This window comes from Elephantulus edwardii, unplaced genomic scaffold (assembly GCF_000299155.1).
Source record: "Elephantulus edwardii isolate Elephantulus edwardi_28Jun2011 unplaced genomic scaffold, EleEdw1.0 scaffold00002, whole genome shotgun sequence".
Classification (NCBI taxonomy): Eukaryota; Metazoa; Chordata; class Mammalia; order Macroscelidea; family Macroscelididae; genus Elephantulus; species Elephantulus edwardii.
This window is the reverse complement of record NW_006399752.1, coordinates 27,372,081-27,390,743: the sequence shown is the minus strand read 5'-3', so window position 1 is coordinate 27,390,743 and position 18,663 is coordinate 27,372,081. Positions and strand designations below refer to the sequence as shown.

At 58.0% G+C, this 18,663-nt stretch overlaps 1 protein-coding gene across 1 annotated transcript in view; it reads left to right on the top strand.

Annotated features, from left to right (window-relative positions):
* Nucleotides 1–18,663, top strand: part of ASPG (asparaginase homolog (S. cerevisiae)) — a 30,225-nt gene that overhangs the window by 8,264 nt on the left and 3,298 nt on the right. The window contains exons 2-12 of the mRNA XM_006879161.1: nucleotides 5,941–6,049; nucleotides 6,503–6,614; nucleotides 8,757–8,882; nucleotides 9,192–9,275; nucleotides 10,418–10,544; nucleotides 13,074–13,186; nucleotides 14,182–14,364; nucleotides 14,650–14,763; nucleotides 15,461–15,580; nucleotides 16,653–16,748; nucleotides 16,831–16,994. Coding sequence (XP_006879223.1) covers nucleotides 5,941–6,049; nucleotides 6,503–6,614; nucleotides 8,757–8,882; nucleotides 9,192–9,275; nucleotides 10,418–10,544; nucleotides 13,074–13,186; nucleotides 14,182–14,364; nucleotides 14,650–14,763; nucleotides 15,461–15,580; nucleotides 16,653–16,748; nucleotides 16,831–16,994 — 1,348 coding nt within the window. The remainder of the gene's footprint in view (nucleotides 1–5,940; nucleotides 6,050–6,502; nucleotides 6,615–8,756; nucleotides 8,883–9,191; nucleotides 9,276–10,417; nucleotides 10,545–13,073; nucleotides 13,187–14,181; nucleotides 14,365–14,649; nucleotides 14,764–15,460; nucleotides 15,581–16,652; nucleotides 16,749–16,830; nucleotides 16,995–18,663) is intronic.

Sequence of the window (18,663 nt, the reverse complement as noted above, 5' to 3'; positions counted from 1 at the left end):
TATTGGGAAAAAACATATTGGGGGTACAAGGAGTTGAGGGTTGGGGGCAGAAGGGTGAGGATAGGCCAGGATGCAGTTGCAGAACTGCACAGTTTGGTCGGTGGGGGGAGCAGGTGAAGGAAATGATGAGGGTCCAGTGGGGACCAGATGCTACAGAGGAATGACAAGCATTTTCCAATGGTATTTAAACCAACTGTCTTATTGATTTGGGAATTGGATGCCGACTCTCTGGCTTCTTCATGCTGAACAGGGGCGTTGATGTGAAGGGGGAAGGGAGGACGCTTTATCACCTTACTGGTGGTCTTGGGTTACAGCTGCTTGCCTTCTTGCTCTGTTAGAAGATATTTTCCTGTCATTTGCTCCCCTCTGGACTGCAAAGTGTTTTCCCAGGTAGGTCCAGTGGGGATGGCTGGTTGAACCCAGAGGCTCCATCCTCCTTTGCTTCCTTAGCTGTCAGTTGTATTTCCTTTTTGTCACTGGCACTGGGTTCAGGGTCAATTCTGGAGTAAAACTCAGTGTTAAGGTTATCTATAGGAAAGGGAGCAAACCCATTTCTCCTTGGGAATCCTTGAATTCCTGTTGTTGAGCCTCGATCTTCACTGAAGACCAGTCATCAATTGTTTAATTGTTCAATTATCAATAAACAGAGGTCTATAGAAGGCCATAGTGGCCCTGCTCCAAGTGGTCCGCTGCTCCCGCAGCTCACCACGTTGTCTCTGCCTCTGCTGCCATCTTTGATCCTGAATCTACTTTTTGGTTTTTTAAAAAATGAATTTGTTTCCTATTTAAATCCCTTGTATTAGTCAGTGGTTCATGTTCACATTGTTTCAACCATTTGCCATCACAGAAAAAGAAACACTTATTTGTGTTTTAAGTAAAACTGGTGTAAGACAGAAAGAAAAAGTGGTGTTGAAGGAAGAAGTTGAAGCTGCACTGAAGGCCTTGACAAAGAGCCCCAGGCACTGATGGAGTACCCACTGGAGTGTTTCAACAAACAGATGCCGCCCTAGATGTGCTCACTGGAAAAATGCCAAGAAAAGTGGAAGACAACTACTTGGTCAATTGATTGAAATAGATCAATATTGTGCCTATTACAAAAAAAGTGATACAACAGAGTGAAGAAATTATCAAAATCTCTTCCTCTTTATTCAGATGTATGTGGTCAGAACAGAACATCAACAGGGAACTGCCAGAAATTAAAACAAGCAGAGTATGTTGAATGAGGGCTATGATTTGTTGAAGTCAGGCCGATGTTGGCTGCAAGTGAGATACCAGAGAGATGTTTACTGTGTTTTACTAATGATGCCAAGGCATTCGGCAACGCAACTTACAGTAACTTATGACTGACATTGAGAGGAGTGAGAATCCCAGAACTTCTAACTATGTTCATACGAGATCTGTATGTGAATCGAGAAGTAATCATCTGTACAGAACAGGGGGCACGGGATGGCTTAAAATCAGGAAAGATGTGTGTCAGGCTGTGTCATTTCTCCACAACACACGTGTATATAACATTAAAAACCAGTTACCTTCCAGTGAGCTCTGTCCTGGGACCCCAAGTACGTGTCAGAGGTGACTTGTGACATGTGGGTACAGTGGCTGAGTTTTCAGAATTGGATAGCCAGGCCTTCCCTCTGAGATACCTCTTCATGGCCTTGGCCCTCTAACTTCTGAGATACCTCTGAACGGCCTTGACCCTCTAACATTTCAGTTAGCTTCTGAGGTTGTTCACTGCCCTGCCCAAACCTCTACTGCTGTGCACAGGTGAATGGACTCCTTCCTCCACACCAACCTGTCTCTCTCTCTCCGCATAAATATATCGTTATGTTCTATTGAGTTAGAACTGACTCATGGCTGACCCTTCAGCAGGTTTTCAGAGACTTAATGAACTTGGATCCACAATCAATGCCTTTGGTACCAACATTCAGGAAATAAAAAGATATATCACATTGGGAAGTCTGCTATCTGGGACCGCTCCAAAATGCTGAAGAGCAATGATGTCAGTTTGAAGACTAAGGTGGACCTGATCCAAAGTATAATCTACTCAGTCACTTGCTATGCTGCCGAAAGCTGGAAAATGAATTAGGATGAGAGAAGAATTGAATTGTGCCTTTGAATTGTGTTGTTGGAGAAGAGTCCTATGGACTAGATATGTCCTGGGAAGGGTGCTCCTTGGGGGCGACCATGGAGAACTTCCTCTCTCATGTCTTGGGCATTGTTAGGAGGGGTCAGTCCTCGGAAAGGACATCATGATGGGAAGGTGGAGGGTCAGCGAAGGCAGGGGAGACCCTCCACAGGTGGACTGACGGTGACTGTAATGTTGGGCTCAAATGAGTCAGAGCTGTGAGGATGACAGGTCAGGGCTCCAATCATTGTTCAGAAGGTCGCTGTGACTAGTTGACAACAGCAACAAAGCACATGGGACGTTTGCCATCTTTCTCACGGAGCAGCTGGCAGTTTAGAAGCACTGGCTGGTTGGCATTGCAGCTCCTTCCACGAGGCACAAACCTCCCTCCACGGCCCAGGGAGAGTGAAATCAGCAGGGCAGACAGCGGGTTGGAGGCTCAGACAGCTTTGTGCATAACTGTGTGGAGGCCAGGCACTCCCCCCAGAAGCCCCAGGGTTTCCTCTTCAACTATCAGATCAAGGCCACCCACATTGGTTTTTTTTTAATATATTTTTTTAAATTTTATTATTTTTTTGTGTGTGTACCATCAGCACATCAGCAGAGAACTACCAGAAGTCCAGGCTGGGTTTAGAAGGGGTCATGGTACTAGGGATATTGTAGCTGATGTTAGATGGATCTTAGCTAAAAGGGAATACCAGAGGAATGTCTATACGTGTTTCATTGATTATGCAAAGGTGTTTGACTGTGTGGATCATAACAAACTATGTCTGACTCTGAGAAGAATGGAATCCCAGAACACTTGATCGTGCTAATGTGAAACGTATACTTGGACCAGGAGGCAGTCGTCAGAGCAGAGCAAGGGAACACTGCATGGTTCAAAATTGGGAAGGGCGTACGCCAGGGATGCATCCTATCTCCATACCTTTTCAAGCTATATGCAGAACAGATTATCCGGGAGGCTGGGCTCTATGAAGAGAAATGTGGGGTCAAGATTGGTGGACGATTTATCAACAATCTGCGTTATGCAGATGACACAACCCTGCTTGCTGAAACTGAAGAGGACCTGAAGCGCCTGCTGCAGAGGGTCAAGGACTGCAGCCTCCAATATGGATTGAGGCTCAATGTCAAGAAGACAAAGATTCTCACCACTGGACCAATTGGCAGCATCAGGATGAATGGTGAAGAGATTGAGATTGTACACAGCTTTAGTTTGCTTGGCTCCACAGTTAACAGTCTTGGCACCAGCAGCCAGGAAATTAAAAGGCGCATTGCCATGGGAAAGTCTGCTGTTAGGGACCTCTCCAAAGTACTGAATGAAGAGCAATGGTGTCTCTCTGTAGACTAAGGTGCGTTTGATACAGGCCATGGTCTTCACAATCACTTGTTATGCATCAGAGAGTTGGACAATGACCAAGGAGGAGAGAAGGAGAATTGATGCCTTTGAGTTGTGGTGCTGGAGAAGAGTATTGAGAATACCATGGACTGCTAGGAAAACAAGCACTTTCATCCTGGAAAGGGTTAAACCAAGTGGCTCCTTGGAGGCAAGGATTCTGAGGCTCTGTCTAACATTCTTTGGACATATTGTGAGGAGAGACTGGTCCTTGGAGAAGGACATCGTGCCTGGGAGGGTGGAGGGACGGCGCAGGAGGGGAAGGCCCTCTATGAGGTGGATTGATTCAGTGACTGGGATAATCGGGATGGGAGTGTCAGAGACAGTGCAATTGGCACAGGACAGAGCAGAGTTTAGGGCTGTTGTACATAGGGTCGCTATGAGTCGCAAGCGACTCGACGGCACATAACAACAACGACAACAACCATCAAATCTGATCTGACTATACAGGAAAAGATTGTCCCTCCTTCTCCAGCAGAGCATCTGGTGGATTCGAACCGTGAGCCTCTGGGATTGCAATGCAGCTTCTTGCCACTAGGCCACCAGAGCTTGCCTCCCACCCACATTAGGAAGTTGACTTCGGGTCACCTGATTGTAGGTTTTAATCAAATCTAGAAAACACTTTTTCTGAAATAAGTACAGTTGTGTTTGCCAAACACGTGGGCACCTCTCCACGCCACCTGGACCTGGCATCCCTGGGGTCTGGACGAGAGAGCAAACCCTCCCTCACAGCTGAGCATGCCTGATTGGTTGTTGTTGTTGTTGTTGTTGATTGCCATCGAGTCAAGCATGACTCATAATGACCCAATGAACAAAAGGCCTGAAACCCCTCTACAACTTTCGACATTTATCAAAGTTCACAGAGTTGCCTGATGGGAAGCAGAGAAAATTCTGGGCCAGGTGAACCCGACCTGGCATGAGGCCTCAGGCCGGGGGGCTGAACCTTGGGGACCTTCTTTAAATACAACACAGTGTAACAAGCTGACAGGTGAGTTGATGGTGTAGCCCCTGTCAAGTAGACTAGGACTCCCCGGTCTGAACCTTGCCCCGTGCTGCGCCAGCCTCACGTGTCTGCTGGGCTACAGTCCAGTGGCATTCTACCTCACGGAGGGGCTTCCTCTCTTTCTCTGACACTCCACCTTTCCCATCATGATGTCTCTTCCCAAGGACTGGCCTCTCCTGACATGCCCAGAGCAGCACTCTGGTTACATCCCTTCCAAGCCACTTACGATGGTTCTTCCGGCACTTTGTGGTCTGTTGTTTCAACACTGCGATTCCAAGGCCCCGATATCTTCAGTCTTTCTTATTCAGCCTTAATCCTGTCTCTAACACTACATTCAAGAGGAGCCCAGGTCTACACTTAGTCCCAGTCTTAATCCTAAACTTCGCCCTTACCTCCACACTAAACCGCCACCCCTAGACCCCACCTGCGAGGAAAGCTAACTTCATCAGCACCCCGGTAGGCCCTCCACCAGCCTTACCCGAGGCAGTGCAGCAGCCTTCGGTCATCTGAGAGGCCACAGCGCTGCAAGCTCCAGGGGACCCGTCGGTGCCTGAGCTAGAGTACACGGCCTGTGTGGAGTGAGCACGGCTGTCCACGCAGAGACGCAGCTCTGACCCCTGCTTGGGAGCTGCAGCTGGGGGCGGGAGTGGGGAGGGCAGGAGGAGATGGAGCAGGAGGCAGCTTGGGCTGGCCTGAGGGCAGGTAGACCGAGTGAGGGAACCAGCACTGAGCCCTGGCCATGGCCACCCTCTCCTGTGCCAGGCTTGAGGTCCCGTGCTGCGGCCCAAGGAGTGAGATGCAGCTTGCAGGTGGTGTCCTGAGGAGGACCACGATGGTCTGGGGAGAAGGGCCATCTGCAAGAGAAGCAGAATGGGATGCCCGGGTCAGGTGGAGAGGGGCTGAGCTGTGAGCCGTCTGGACACGGGGTCAACAGGGATAGCCTGGGAGGAGGCCCCAGGCACTGTCCAGCTGTGAGATGGGCAGGGCCTGGTTGGAGGGTGGGCGGGGCCTGCTATGAGTGGGCATGACCCACCCTCCCTGCTGCTAGCGAGCTTCTTCCTGGGCGGGCCCTGGCTGCAGGGTGTGGTCTACTGTAGAGTGGGAGGGGTCTGCAATGGGGGGGATGGGCGCCTGCTTCAGGGTGGACAGGCTTTGCTGTGAGTGGGCGGGCCCTGTTTGTGGGCTGGGTGTGGTCTACGGTGGAGTGGGAGGGGTCTGCAGTGGATGGGCGGGCCCTGGCTGCAGGGTAGGCGTGTTTGCTGTGAGTGGGCGGGCCCTGGCTGCAGGGTGGGCAGGGTCTACTGTAGAGTTGGTGGAGTCTCTGGCAGGTGGACAGGCCCTGGTTTAGGGTGGGTGAGGCCTGCTGTGAGTGGGTACGGCCATGCAGCAGGCACTGACCCACCCTCCCTTTCACTGCAGAGCTTGTTCCGGGGCCTGGCCTGGCCACTGTCCTGAGGAGACTACCCATGTTCCATGATGAACACTATGCCCAGGCCTGCCAGCTCCCAGAGGACACCCTGGCCCTGCCGTAAGTGCAAACTGAGGAGGGGGCGTTCTCGGGCCAGGGGTCAGGGTTGAAGGGGCAGATTTCGGCTAGTGCCCACCGAGGGTGCAAACAGCACAGCGTGGTCCCTGAGGAGCAGGTCATAGTGTCCACCGTGTGTCCTCTCACCGCGCAGTCACTAGTGTTCTCGTCCATACACATGGGCTTCAGCCTGGGCCGTGGACCTCTGGGCCTATGTCCCAGCACACTGGTGCAGCTGGGCACAGCCCGCAGCCTCACATGACTGACCACCAGAGAGCCTGGAAGCCTGTCGTCCACTCCCATTTTCTGGGCTACATCCTTCAGCTGCCCCCAAGCACTGGACACTCCTCTGAGGTGGCTCCTGGTTGACACTCAGAGCTGGGCTGTGGGAGGTGACCCGCCCAGGTGGCCATGAGGAATGCAGGCCAGGTGTGGACTGACCTCTGCCTCCCGCAGCCCCGCCAGCCCCTACCAGAGGGTCATCTACACGGTGCTCGAATGGCAGCCCCTCTTAGACTCGAGTGACATGACCATGGCAGAGTGGGTGCAGATTGCCCAGACAATCGAGGTGAGACGAGGCCTGCACGGGGCTGGGAGGGGCTGGACGGATGTGGCCAGATGGCTTGGGAAGGGCCAGTGGCTGGGACTGTGGGGAGGAGGCCTGAAACATGGCTGCAGAGATGATAGGAAGGGCCAGTGGGCTGGGTGTGGTCTAGGAGAAGAGGGACATCCAGTGGGAAGCCGGGGTGGCGGCATAGGTGATGGGAGGGACGAATGGGATGGGCGTGGTCTAGTGAAGGGGCGTGGCATATGGTGGGGAAGTGGGCATGGTTGGGCGGGTGATGGGAGGAACAAGTGGGATGGGCGGGGCACAGAGCTGGAAGTGGGCGTGGCCAGCGGAATGATGGGCGTGGTCTATGGGGAGGGGCATTGAGCTGGAAGTGGGTGTGGCTGTGGACATGAATGGGGCTGGATGGTTGGTTGAACATGCCTGGCTAAGTGGGGTGCTGAGGCTTGCTGGGGTGAGGATGGGAGGAACTAGAGGATCCGGGCAGAACTAGGAAGGTGGACCACTCTAGAAGGAGTGGCTGGGGTGCGGCTGTGAGAATGGGCGGGGCTGGAGGGGCGGGACAAAGTTAGGGGGGCTGAGGTGGGGCTGTGAGGATGCCAGGGCTGGAGGAGCAAAACCGAAGCTATGAGGATGGGTAAGGCTGGAGAGGCAGGGGTGGGGTGGAAGGGACTGGGAAGATTGGCTTGGAGGATGGGCTGGGCTGGGAGGGTCTGGGTGGAGTTGTGGGGGCTGGGCGGAGGAGCTGATGAGCAGGGTTGGGGGAAAGGTGGGGACTGTGAGGATGGGTGAGGAGCCCGGGATGGGGCTGAGGTGGGGCTGAGGGGCGGGGGCAGTGCTGGCAGGATGGCTCTGGGCTGGGAGGGTGAATAGATGGGGGTGAAGTAGGGCAGGTTCTGATGGTCAGGTCTGCAGTGGGAACATCTTGGTTGCAGGATGCTGGCTTGGGGCCATCCCCTTCTAACTAGTATCCCTCTCCTCCCCATCCTTGGACCCCTGAGCATCTGCTGGGGCACATACCAGACCGTGGGTCCAGGGCCACTTCAACTTCTCCCACTCTCCAAGCCCAAGTCCCATACTTAAGGTGCCCTGGAGCCCCAGTGGCTCGCACAGACTGCTAGTGGCCACTCCTCAGACACCCAGGACAAGAACAACTATACCCTCGCTATCACCACGGGCGTCCGTGCACAGGATGGAGCAGGCTAGGCCTTGTTTCCCCGAAGGTCATGGCCATCATGAGCACGTGTGGCCCAGCGAAGGTCCAGGAACACCTCTCCCTTTTCTTCAAAACCAGGCACCCACCACACAGACACACTGGATGCTGGACCCGCGTCTGGCTACCGCACAGTGGCCGCCTTGTGCCTCTCCTGCGTGGCCAGCAGAGGGCACCCCGCCCCATCTCTTGGACTCTGCTCTGCTGGGCAGCCAGGTCCTTGGGAGAGGTCCCAGGAGAGCTGCCTTCCGGGCTCCAGGCCCCACGTGCTGATGGACCTTAGAACTGGGGCCCTACAGCCACCTTTGTACCCGGAAGCCCATTAGGGTCTAATGTGACCTTTGGGTGGCAGTGACCAGTTGTGTGCCATCAAGTCAGAACCCACCCAGAGCTGACACTGCAGCGGATGTCAGCCACAGTAAATCACTTGGGAGGAGATTGTTTGTCCTCCTGAAAAGCAGCTGGTGGTTTCAAACTGTGCACCTTTGAGACTACAGCACAGATTCTTACCATTAGGCTAACAGGAGTCTAATGGCCACCCTGCCCCCAAGGACTGGCAGCTGGCCCCAAGGGGGCTGCATCTGTTTCTGGCCATGTCCTGTGTATGTCCACTACATCTGACCACTGTGTCCCCCCTTCCCTCCCACTGGGCTGGTCCCAGAGGTGCTGCAGGCAGACCCTCAGAGTGCAGGGACCCTCAGCCAGGATTGCTGGCTGCTTACATAGTCCTCTGCTAGCACAGGACCTCAGCGGGTGCCAGTGGACCCTGCCTGTGTTGTGGTGGAGGTGGGGGACTGTGCTCAGGCAGAGTCTGGAGCTACAGTACCCCACATTGTCGAGGTCAGATGGCTCAAATGAGGACTCAGGGGAGCTGGGGTGGGCACCAGGAGGGGCCGGGAGAGGGGGTGAGCCGTTGCCGTTGCTTGCAGAGACACCACGAGCAGTACCACGGCTTTGTGGTCATCCATGGTACGGACACCATGGCCTTTGCTGCCTCCACACTCTCCTTTGTCCTGGAGAACCTGCAGAAACCGGTCATCCTCACTGGGGCCCAGGTAAGCCCAGGGGCCTGTGTGCTGTCCACAGGTGGGGCTGCTGGCCACCAGCCTCCTCGAGTGGCCAGCAGGGATCTGAGTGGGGGCTCTGGGCACAAACACAGCTGTTGGGGACAGGTGGCTTGTGGCCATAGCCTGCGGGTTTTGGTTTTTTTGTTTATTTGTTTTATAGCAGTCTGCCCCAGCAAAGCCCAGGGTCCAAGCTTGCCCAGCTACCTGCCCTCTCAGATGAGGCCTGTGGGGCTCCTTGAGGGTTTGGGGAACTCAGAGGGATGGCCCCCCTCTCAGCCCTTTTATGGCTTCCCCCAGGTGCCTATCCATGCCCTCTGGAATGACGGCCGGGAGAACCTGCTGGGAGCACTGCTCATGGCGGGACAGTACCTGATCCCTGAGGTGATGGGGGTGCTCGGCTGTGGGGGTCGAGGTCGGACTCCTGAGGTCCTGCAGAAGGACTCAGAATTGGCTCTGCAGACAGTGGTTTGCAACTGTTATGCTCCAGAGATGCCGGCTGTGAACAGCCCACTGTATTGGTCTGCACTTTCCCTGGGCCCCGTGGTGTGGAGGGAGACCTGTCTGTGGAAGCTTGGAAGTTCAGATCCACCCAGAGGAACTTAGGAAGAAATGCCTGGCTGTCACTTCTGGAGCAGCAGCTACTAAATGCTGTGGACACATGAGGTCCTGACGGCTCGGGGGCTCACGTCACCACAGCCCAGACACAGGGTCATGACAGCATGGGGGCTCGCATCACACACAGCTCTGCTCGGACATGAGGTCCTGACGGCACGGGGGCTCACATCACACACAGTTCTACTCGGACACGGGGTCCTGACACACAGCTCAGCCCGGACACGTAGTCCTGACAGCACAGGGGCTCACGTCAGCACAGCTCAACCTAGATATGGGGTCCTGATGGCACGGGGACTCCTATCACACACGACTCTGCTTGGACGTGGGCTCCTGACAGCACAGGGGCTCACGTCACACACAGCTCAACCCAGTCATGGAGGGGTCCACCAGCACAGGTACTTATGTCACACACAGCCTGACAGCACGGGGGCTTGTGGCACACCTTTGCCAGGCCCTGGACAGGCACATGGAGCAGAGCACAGATTCCGAGTCTGGGGTCTCTTTTTTCTTCTCCATCTCCCTCCATCCTCTGCTTGGGACCAGGAGCCCCTTTTATCTTTAGAATGTCCCTTCCTGAGGAGGGGTGCCAGCATCCCCTGCGGAGAATGTGGGGTGACATTTTCAGGATTGCTGTCTCTGGCTGTCCTGTCTCAGCAGGAGAGTCAGGCCAGGGCTACCCCAGGGCCACCCCATGGGGACCAGCTCTCAACACTGCACTGGGCGTCCACTTGGGTTCGTGAGAGGGAACCGCACAGGACCAAGGGTTTGTTGCTGGTTCTGGGGTGTGAACTGGGAGCCACTGTCTGCAGGGCGGGCCTTGGCCTGGGTTGGGATGCAGCGGGGCCACTGGACACTGGAGGTGATGACTCCAGGATCCCAGCGCTGAGCCTCCCCACCTCTTTCTGCAGGTCTGCCTCTTCTTCCAGAACCAGCTCTTCCGGGGAAATAGGGCCACCAAGGTGGACTCCCGGAGGTTCGCAGCCTTCTGTTCCCCTAACCTGCCTCCTCTGGCCACAGTGGGAGCAGACATCACCAGTAAGCTGAACCCAAGTTGGGACAGAGAAGCTGTGACCATATGGGAGGTGCTGTGTAGACTGGGGGTGGGGGCTCTACTCGAGCCCTGGAGAAATCAGATGGGAACATGCTGAGGGAAAATGGAGACCTCGGGCTGGGCTCTGGGGCTGGAGCAGGAGGAGGAGGTCTGGGGGTCTGCCCCAGCCATGTGCACTCCAAGGGGGACTCTGAGTTTGAGTCTTTTCCTGCCTGGCCATGGGACTGTAGGTCCCTGGGGTGTGACCAGGCCCTAACATGTCCTTAGAAAGTCTTTGGACATCCACTGGACCTGGCAGGAGCCCAGTGCTCCTAGATGGCTGTGGATGTCTCTGTGCTCCCCTGGGGGGCTGCCTGGCTTCTCCTGCTTGCCCTGGGTAGAGAAGCTGCCCCAGTCTCGTTTCAGGACATCTGAGGCTCAGGGCTGCTCAATGAGCTGCCCCCCACCCCCAGGCCAGGAGGGAAGGTGGGGCCGGAGGTGAAGAAAGAGCTGGATCACTCCTTCTCTGGGGCTCAGAGTGCAGCCTCTTGAGGTTCCAGGGGCTGCCTGAGCACAGAGCCATGTCTGGATCGCAGGCCTGTACCACCCTGGGGGCCAGCAGGGCAGCGTGGGGTACAGAGTTAGGGCTGCCCACCCCAGCCCACCACCCCAGGCCTTGTCTCCCACACTGAGTCCTCACCACAGACTAGGGTGCACATGTGCTATGTGTGACTGTGGGTTCTTACACTGGAGACAGAGCCAGGGGTAGGACAGGGTGTCCTGTCCACCCTCTGAAGCCCCTGGTGAGTTTCTGGATGATGGAAGGAGGGGTCCTCTAGGTGCTGTCTCAGGGTCCTGGGTGTGGTCACCTCCCAGGGGAGCTGGGCTGCCAGGCCTCCTCTGTGCCCCCCACCAGGTACTGACCCTGCAGAAGTCTGGTCTGAGGGGTGGGGCTTGTCCTGTGGAGGGGCTTGGCAGGTGACCAGGGTGTGAGGGGGTTCTCTTTGTCCTTTGGGAAGCTCGCTCTGAATGACCCTCTGCAGGGTCCCCGTGTTGGAGATGGCAACTACTCCATCCCTTGCTTCCCTGGCTGGGCTGAGTCCCTAAATAAAGGACACCCTGGCTGTCCAGTAGGAGGACAGATTAATGCTGTGGCCAGCGGAAGGAGGGGTGTGGGAGACCTGCTCTGTGCCCCTGTCCTGTGCCCCAGGGTCCCCACACCTCCCAACACTCCGAGGAACAGCCAGTGTCCACAAATATCACAGGGGTTTGCTGACTAGGAGAGTAGCCCTTGTCCAGGGTTCTCGTCTTGCTCTGACCCTGTGCCCGACTCCATGGTTCCTCTCAGACAAAGCCCTTCCCTCCTGGAGCCTCCGCTTCCTCAGAGGACATGAAAGGGCCAGCCAGGGGAAGTGGTAGTGTGCCAGGGACTTGACTGGGGAAGGGTCTGTCCTTGGAAGTGGGGCCTGTCCTTGGAGGTGGGGTCTGTCCTTGTAGGTGGGGTCTGTCCTTGTAGGTGGGGCCTGTCCTTGGAGGTGGGACCAGTCTTTAGGGGTTAAGATTAGCAGTGCCCACTTGCTCTTCCATCCTTGGGGACCTTTGGTGGCTCACATCACCCGGTGGACAGATGATCCTCCTCTGGGGTGTGGAGCAGGGGTGCTGACCCCCAGCACCTGTGCCCTGTACTTTCCCAGTCTCACTTCCCTCATGAGGAGGTCAAGTGGGTTAGGTGCTAGGACCTGGCGAGCAGAGGTTCGTTCCCTCTTCATTCATTCACTGCTTGAGAGCTTGCTCCAATGCGTGGGTTCGGGAGCACTTGCATGGGGACAGAGTCCCGGGGAGCGATGTGGGGCTTCAGAGTGTGTGTCAGGGTCTCATGTGGGGGCAGGGCATCGTGAGTGAGCGCAGGTCCTGAGTCGGTGTGGGTTCCAGTGTGGAGTCAAGTGGTCAGTAAGGGAACCTAAGCTGCCTCGTGGCCAGGGGACCTGCTGGAGAGCACATAGGGACAGAGAGAACATAGGGTGGGGGACATGGGGCAGAGGGGACATGGTGGCCAGGGGACGTGGTGGGGCGAGCACATGGAGATGGAGGGGACATGCGTAGAGGGGGTGTGGAGGTCAGGGGGACGTGGTGGTGGTGGGGACTTGCTGTGGAGGGTACAGGGTAGGCATCTGTCTGGGCTTCTGAACACCAGTGTGCCCGTTGGGCTCTGGCACCCAAAGAGCCTCTGGCCTCGCGGCGTCCATCTCTGGTGCCCGCAGAGCCGAGAGTCATGAGTGCATTGATATCCCCTTGCCCTTGTGTCCCTGCCGGGCCCCTGACCCCACTGACCTTTGTCACATGAGTCACCCACCGTGTCCTTCCTGGGCCCACCGCTGACCAGGAGCAAAGAGCAGATTGCTGGGCAGAGGTGGGCACAGCCGCAGGGGAAGCCCCGGACTCCTGCGGACTGGCGGGTGGGTGGGGTCGTGGAGGAGGACCAAGGGTGGAGCCGCGGCGTCTCCTCACCCCATCTCCCCCCACCTTGTCCTCAGTCAACTGGGGGCTGGTGCGGAAGGTCCGCAGGAAGGCCCCGCTGGTGGTGCACAGCTGCGTGGAGCGGGACGTGGGCGTGCTGCGTCTGTACCCCGGCATCCCTGCCTCTTTGGTAAGTCCACCTGCCCACCCTGCTGTGTGCCCCTCCCCGCTCACCCCGGTCAGCCCAAGGCCCACTCGGACCCAGATCTCATAACAACCCTGTGAATCATGGCGTTTGTTATGGTGCAGCGGGGAATGCCTGTCGGCAGATTCACTGATCAGAGATGCTGATGGGGCCCGTGAGAGGCCCACGTAGACCGCGCCCCACGTGGACATGATGTTGGGGAGCATACGGAACCAAGACAGGGTCCTGGTGGTGCAGTGCATTCAGCCAAACCGGCGGGCTGGCCTCAAGCCCACCTGCGCTTAGTGGAGGGCAGTGAGGTGCTCAGCTTCCCTGACCGCACCCCGGGAGCTCGCCTACCTACCCTGTTTGAAGGGTCTTTGAGGGTCAGCCCCCCGGCAGCAGGGTTTGAGATGGCCTAATTAGACCTGTGGGATGGGTGAGGATGGCGGGAGGTACTGTGATCTTGGAGAGAACATAGGAGTTTGAGGTTATTGTGCAGGAGATCTGTGGTGGGTCAAGTAGGCCTTCATCTTGTGGGGACCTCCAGGGCTGTGGTGCGCTCCGGCTGTCCCACAACCTCTCCTGGTCCCTTTCCAGGAGGCCTGGCTCGTGATCACATCAGCAGTGGTCACACAGTTTGCACACAAGGTGTAACTCTTTGGGCCCCCTTGGGCCACCATGGCCTCATGGTGGGGACACTGCAGGATTTCCAGCAGGGAGACCCCCTGCTCCCAAGAACAGTCCCTAACATCCACATTGAGGGGTGCAGATGAGGTCAGGCCACCAGCTCCTCACTTTGTCCTGACCCTCTCCAGGGACCTGGCCTTGTCCACTGGTCCCAGCCCTGCCCACAGAGCCACTGACCCTGTCAGCAACCCGCCACCGTCCTCCCTGACCTCTTACCTCCCCCATCCTTGCCCCTACTCCTGGACCCCCATTGCCCTCTGCACTGACTCCCCTACTCCTGGGTGCCCCTCGGGCTTCCCCCTGCCCCCCAGGTCCGGGCTTTCCTGCAGCCACCCCTAAAGGGCGTGGTCCTGGAGACCTTCGGCTCAGGGAACGGGCCCACCAAGCCGGAGCTGCTGCAGGAGCTGCGAGCAGCCGTGGGTCGGGGCCTCCTCATTCTCAACTGCACCCACTGCCTGCAAGGAGCCGTGACATCCGACTACGCCAGTGGCACGGTGTGGGGGCGTGCAGGCTACATGCTGGGCGGGGAGCCCTGGCTGGGGGTCATGGGGGGCGTCCATGCTGCATGCTGGGTGGAGATCCCAGGCTGGGGATTGTGGGGGGCATCTAGGCTGGGTGCTGGGTGGAGAGCCCAGGCCAAGGGTCATGGGGGCCATCCAGGCTGCGTGCTGGGTGGAGAGCTGAGGTCAGGGGATGGAGGGGTGTCTAGACTGGCACAGTGGGAAGGCAGAGGGAGAGAGCTTTTGTGGATCAGGTTGAGAGTCCACCTGTACCCCCAGGCCCTGGCAGGTGCTGGCCTCCTCTCAGCCTTCGACATGACATCGGAGGCTGCTCTGGCCAAGCTGGCCTATGTGCTGGGCCAGCCTGGGTTGAGCCTGGACGACAGAAAGCAGGTACCTGGGCAGCAGAGGGTGGAGAACATGCCTGGGGAGACTGGGAGAGTATAGGGCCAGCCCAGGTGTGGGATATGGGGCACCCTGGCAAGGGGTTGGGGATGGGGTATGAAGTACCTTGGGGGGGGGCTTGGCATGGTTATGGGCATCCCAGGGAAGAGCTGGGTATGGGGTACAGGGCATCCTGACGAGGGGCCGGGTATGGGTTATGAAGTACCTGGGGGGGACTTTGTATGGTTAAGGGCATCCCAGGGAAAGGCTGGGTATGGGGTATGGGGTACCCTGGGGAGGGGCTGGGTATGGGGTATGGGGTACCCTGGGGAGGGGCTGGGTGTGGGAACCCTGGGGAGGGGCTGGGGATGGGGTATGGGAACCCCGGGGAGGGGCTGGGTATGGGAACCCCGGGGAGGGGCTGGGTATGGGGTATGGGACACCCCAGGGATGGGCTGGGGATGGGGTATAAGGCATCCCAGAGAGGGGGCACCCCCAGGAGGACTAGGTGCAGGGTGTGGGGCACCTCGCAGAGGGGCTGGGTGTGGGCTGAGGCTCTCCAAAGTGCTCCCTGGTGCCCCTTCCCTTCACCTCTCACAGCCCTTGCAGGCTGACGGGGCCATGGAGGTGGCAGGTCCAGTCCAGGTGGGGTTGGAGCCTAATGCCTAGCCAAGCATAGCCCACCTGTCCCTGTGCGCCTCTACAGCTGCTGGCCCAGGACCTGCGTGGGGAGATGACCCTGCCGGCCACCGAGCGTCGGGTCTCACTTCGGGGCACCTCCCTGGGGTGCCAGGTAGCCCAGTTCCTCAGTCTAAGCGAAAACCAGGTACCACCTGGTGTGAGGGTGGGGACAGGGCATCCCTCCTCCTGGCTGGTAGGTCCAGTGTGAGCCCTTCAGCCACTGCCAGCCTGGTCCAGTCCAAGGGGCAGATTCCAAGTCCCCAGCAGAGTGTCAGGGACCCATGGTGCAGGCTGTGGAGGGAGCAGGTAGCTGAGTGGACCTCTGAGAGGAGTACTTGCCACGACCCTGCTGTTCATACTAGGTCTTGGTGTGGGAATGCTGGGTCTGGAGTCAGGACGGGCACAGGGAGCTGGCTCTCAAGGGGGCTCAGTGGGGACCCGGGCTCCAGGCCCTAAGCTGTGTCTCTCTAGAAGTGACCTGTGACCCAGACTCAGATTCCCCACCCCCAACCTGTGAACTTGGGGTAGAGCGGAGGCAGCCCCAGCAGGTCCTGTGTGGCAGAGATCGGCACAGAAGCAGTTCCCAGTGCTGGGGTGCGAGTTGAAGCTGTGCCTCAGTTTCCCCTGTAGCACTAGGCACTATGTCAGAGTCAACTGCTGCTTGCAGATGGTGGTCAGATGGAGGAGCTGGGCCTGGGGCCCTGTCCCTAGGAGGGCCACATCTACCTCTGGTAACAGGGGGGCATGGTGGTCACACCTCCATCTGACCCTAGCTGCCAGTACTTCATAACTTTCCCAGCAGGCATGGGGCTCTGGACACCCCCCACCTTCCTGAGTACTGAGGCCTGGGGGTCTTGGGGGGTAGTGGGCACAGGGGGACAGAGCATCCTCCTGCACACCCCTGCAGGTGACCACTGGCTTCCTCGAGGGCACAGACCCTCAGCATATTACAAGGGCCTTCTGTCTGTAGCTGCTTCCAGGAAGTGGGGGGCTAAGTGGGTCTCTGGGTGGAATGAGATTCGAACTCTGGACTATAGGACGTGACAGGCTCACCGTCCTGTGGGTGTCGGCCGGGCAGGTGGCCAGACCCTCGGCCTAGTGGCTGCTGGCCGTGCTCATGCCCGCTCTCCTCTGCCTGTCCCATCCCACACTGGGTGTCGAGGCCTCAGGATGTGGCATGGTGCTGGGGAGGGTCCCAGAACTGTGTGTGCCCACAGGAGCTGGGCGCTGTGCGGGATGCCCTGCTTCCCAGCCTGGCCTGTGCCGCAGCCCACGCCGGGGACCTGGAGGTGCTGCGGGCACTGGCGGATGTGGTGAGTAGCCGCTCTGGGCCAGGAGGGTGAGTGGAAGCAGCCAGTACTGTTCTGAAGGAGTGAAAGGCCTGTGTCCACCCAGGGCAGTGACCTGGACATGGAAGACTTCAGTGGTCAGACCCCACTCCACGCGGCCGCCCGGGGGGGCCACGCCAGAGTCGTTAGCATGCTGCTGCAAAGAGACGCTGATGTGAACGCCCGTGACAGGGACGGCCTCAGCCCGCTGCTGCTGGCCACCAGGGGCAGGTAGCTGGAGCCTGGGTGCAGGACGGTTAGGGTGGACGATTGGGCAGTACGGATGGCCACAGGCAGGGCACAGGATGGGTGGGGAGCTATGTCCCACAGCCCCGAGTCTTCCAGTCTGGGCATGTCCTCATGGTGCCTGCGCTCAGAGAACAGCAGCCAGGGAAGGCTTCTTGGAGGAGGTGATCTCCAGGCTGAGTGCAACAGGCCCAGGTTCACACCAAGGCTGTAGAAAAGCTGTGGGGATGAGGGGTTGGCTCCCCTCCTCGCTGCACTATGTGTGACCCCCCAGGTGAGGATGGTGGGATGTGATGGGCCCTCAGCCTAGCACCCCAGTGGGCAGATGACAGTGCACCTGGGACACTGCAAAATTGCCTAACTATCCTGGGTCAGCTGAGGACAGGGAGGGGCCCAAGCTGGCCTCACCCTCCATGCTCAGGTCCTGCCTGGGATGGGGGGTAGGGATGGGGCTGAGCATGTGCAGAGACCCCAAAATCTGGGCTGGCCAGGTGGAGGGCAGGCAGGGGTGGAGCCCCCGAGGTCTGTCCTCCTGAAGGGGCAGGACTGGAGGCTGGACAGGGTCTCATCTGTGGGGACGGTGGTGTACCCACTGTGACAGGGGTGTGAGGGGCTGTGTTGCACGTGCTCCTGGGGGTGATTGAGAACATGACACTGGGCGGGGCTCACTGGGCGACAGGACTGCCCTCAGCTCTGAGCTAACCTCCCTGTCATGGAGTTCAGCGTGCAGTGGAGGGGACGGGAACGTGTGTGCGGGCACATGGGAACATGTGTAAGCATATGTATGTGTGCAGGAGATGGGCGCGTACCTGCACCCACATCGACGGCCGTGCACGTGGGATAATGTGTGGACGTGTGCATGAAGAAACATGTGTGCAGACAGGTGTGTGCCGTGTACACATGTGAGAACACGTGTGCGCAGGCCCTGTGCGTGGGGAGCGGTGTGTGCATGTGGGGTCACGTGAGCACCTGTGTGTGCAGGAGCATGTGTGAACGGGGGCTGGTGCTGCTGGCGCCCAGCGGTGGGCTCTGTACCTGGAGCATCAGCAGGCCGTCCCACCGCAGCCCTGTGAGAGCCTCTGTTCTCCCCGGGGCTGTCCTTTGGCCAGGGGACTTCTCGGGGTGTTCCTTTTTCCTGGAGAGAAGTGGAGTATGTACCAGGCCACTGAGACAGAATACCCCAGTCCCCACGGCTGTGGTTGGTCCCGTGTCCTCACCCCACATGGGATCCTGTGTCCTCACCCCACATGGGATCCTCTGTCCTCATCCCACATGGGATCCTGTGTTCTCACCCGACATGCGATCCTATGTCCTCACCCCACATGGGATCCTGTGTTCTCACCCGACATGGGATCCTGTGTCCTTACCCGACATGGGATCCTCTGTCCTCACCCCACATGGGATCCTGTGTTCTCACCCGACATGCGATCCTATGTCCTCACCCCACATGGGATCCTGTGTTCTCACCCGACATGGGATCCTCTGTGCTCACCCCACATGGGATTCTGTGTCCTCACCCCACATGGGATCCTGTGTCCTCACTCATGGGATCCTCTGTCCTCACCCCACATGGGATCCTGTGTTCTCACCGGACATGGGATCCTGTGTTCTCACCAGACATGGGATCCTGTGTCCTCGCCCCACATGGGATCCT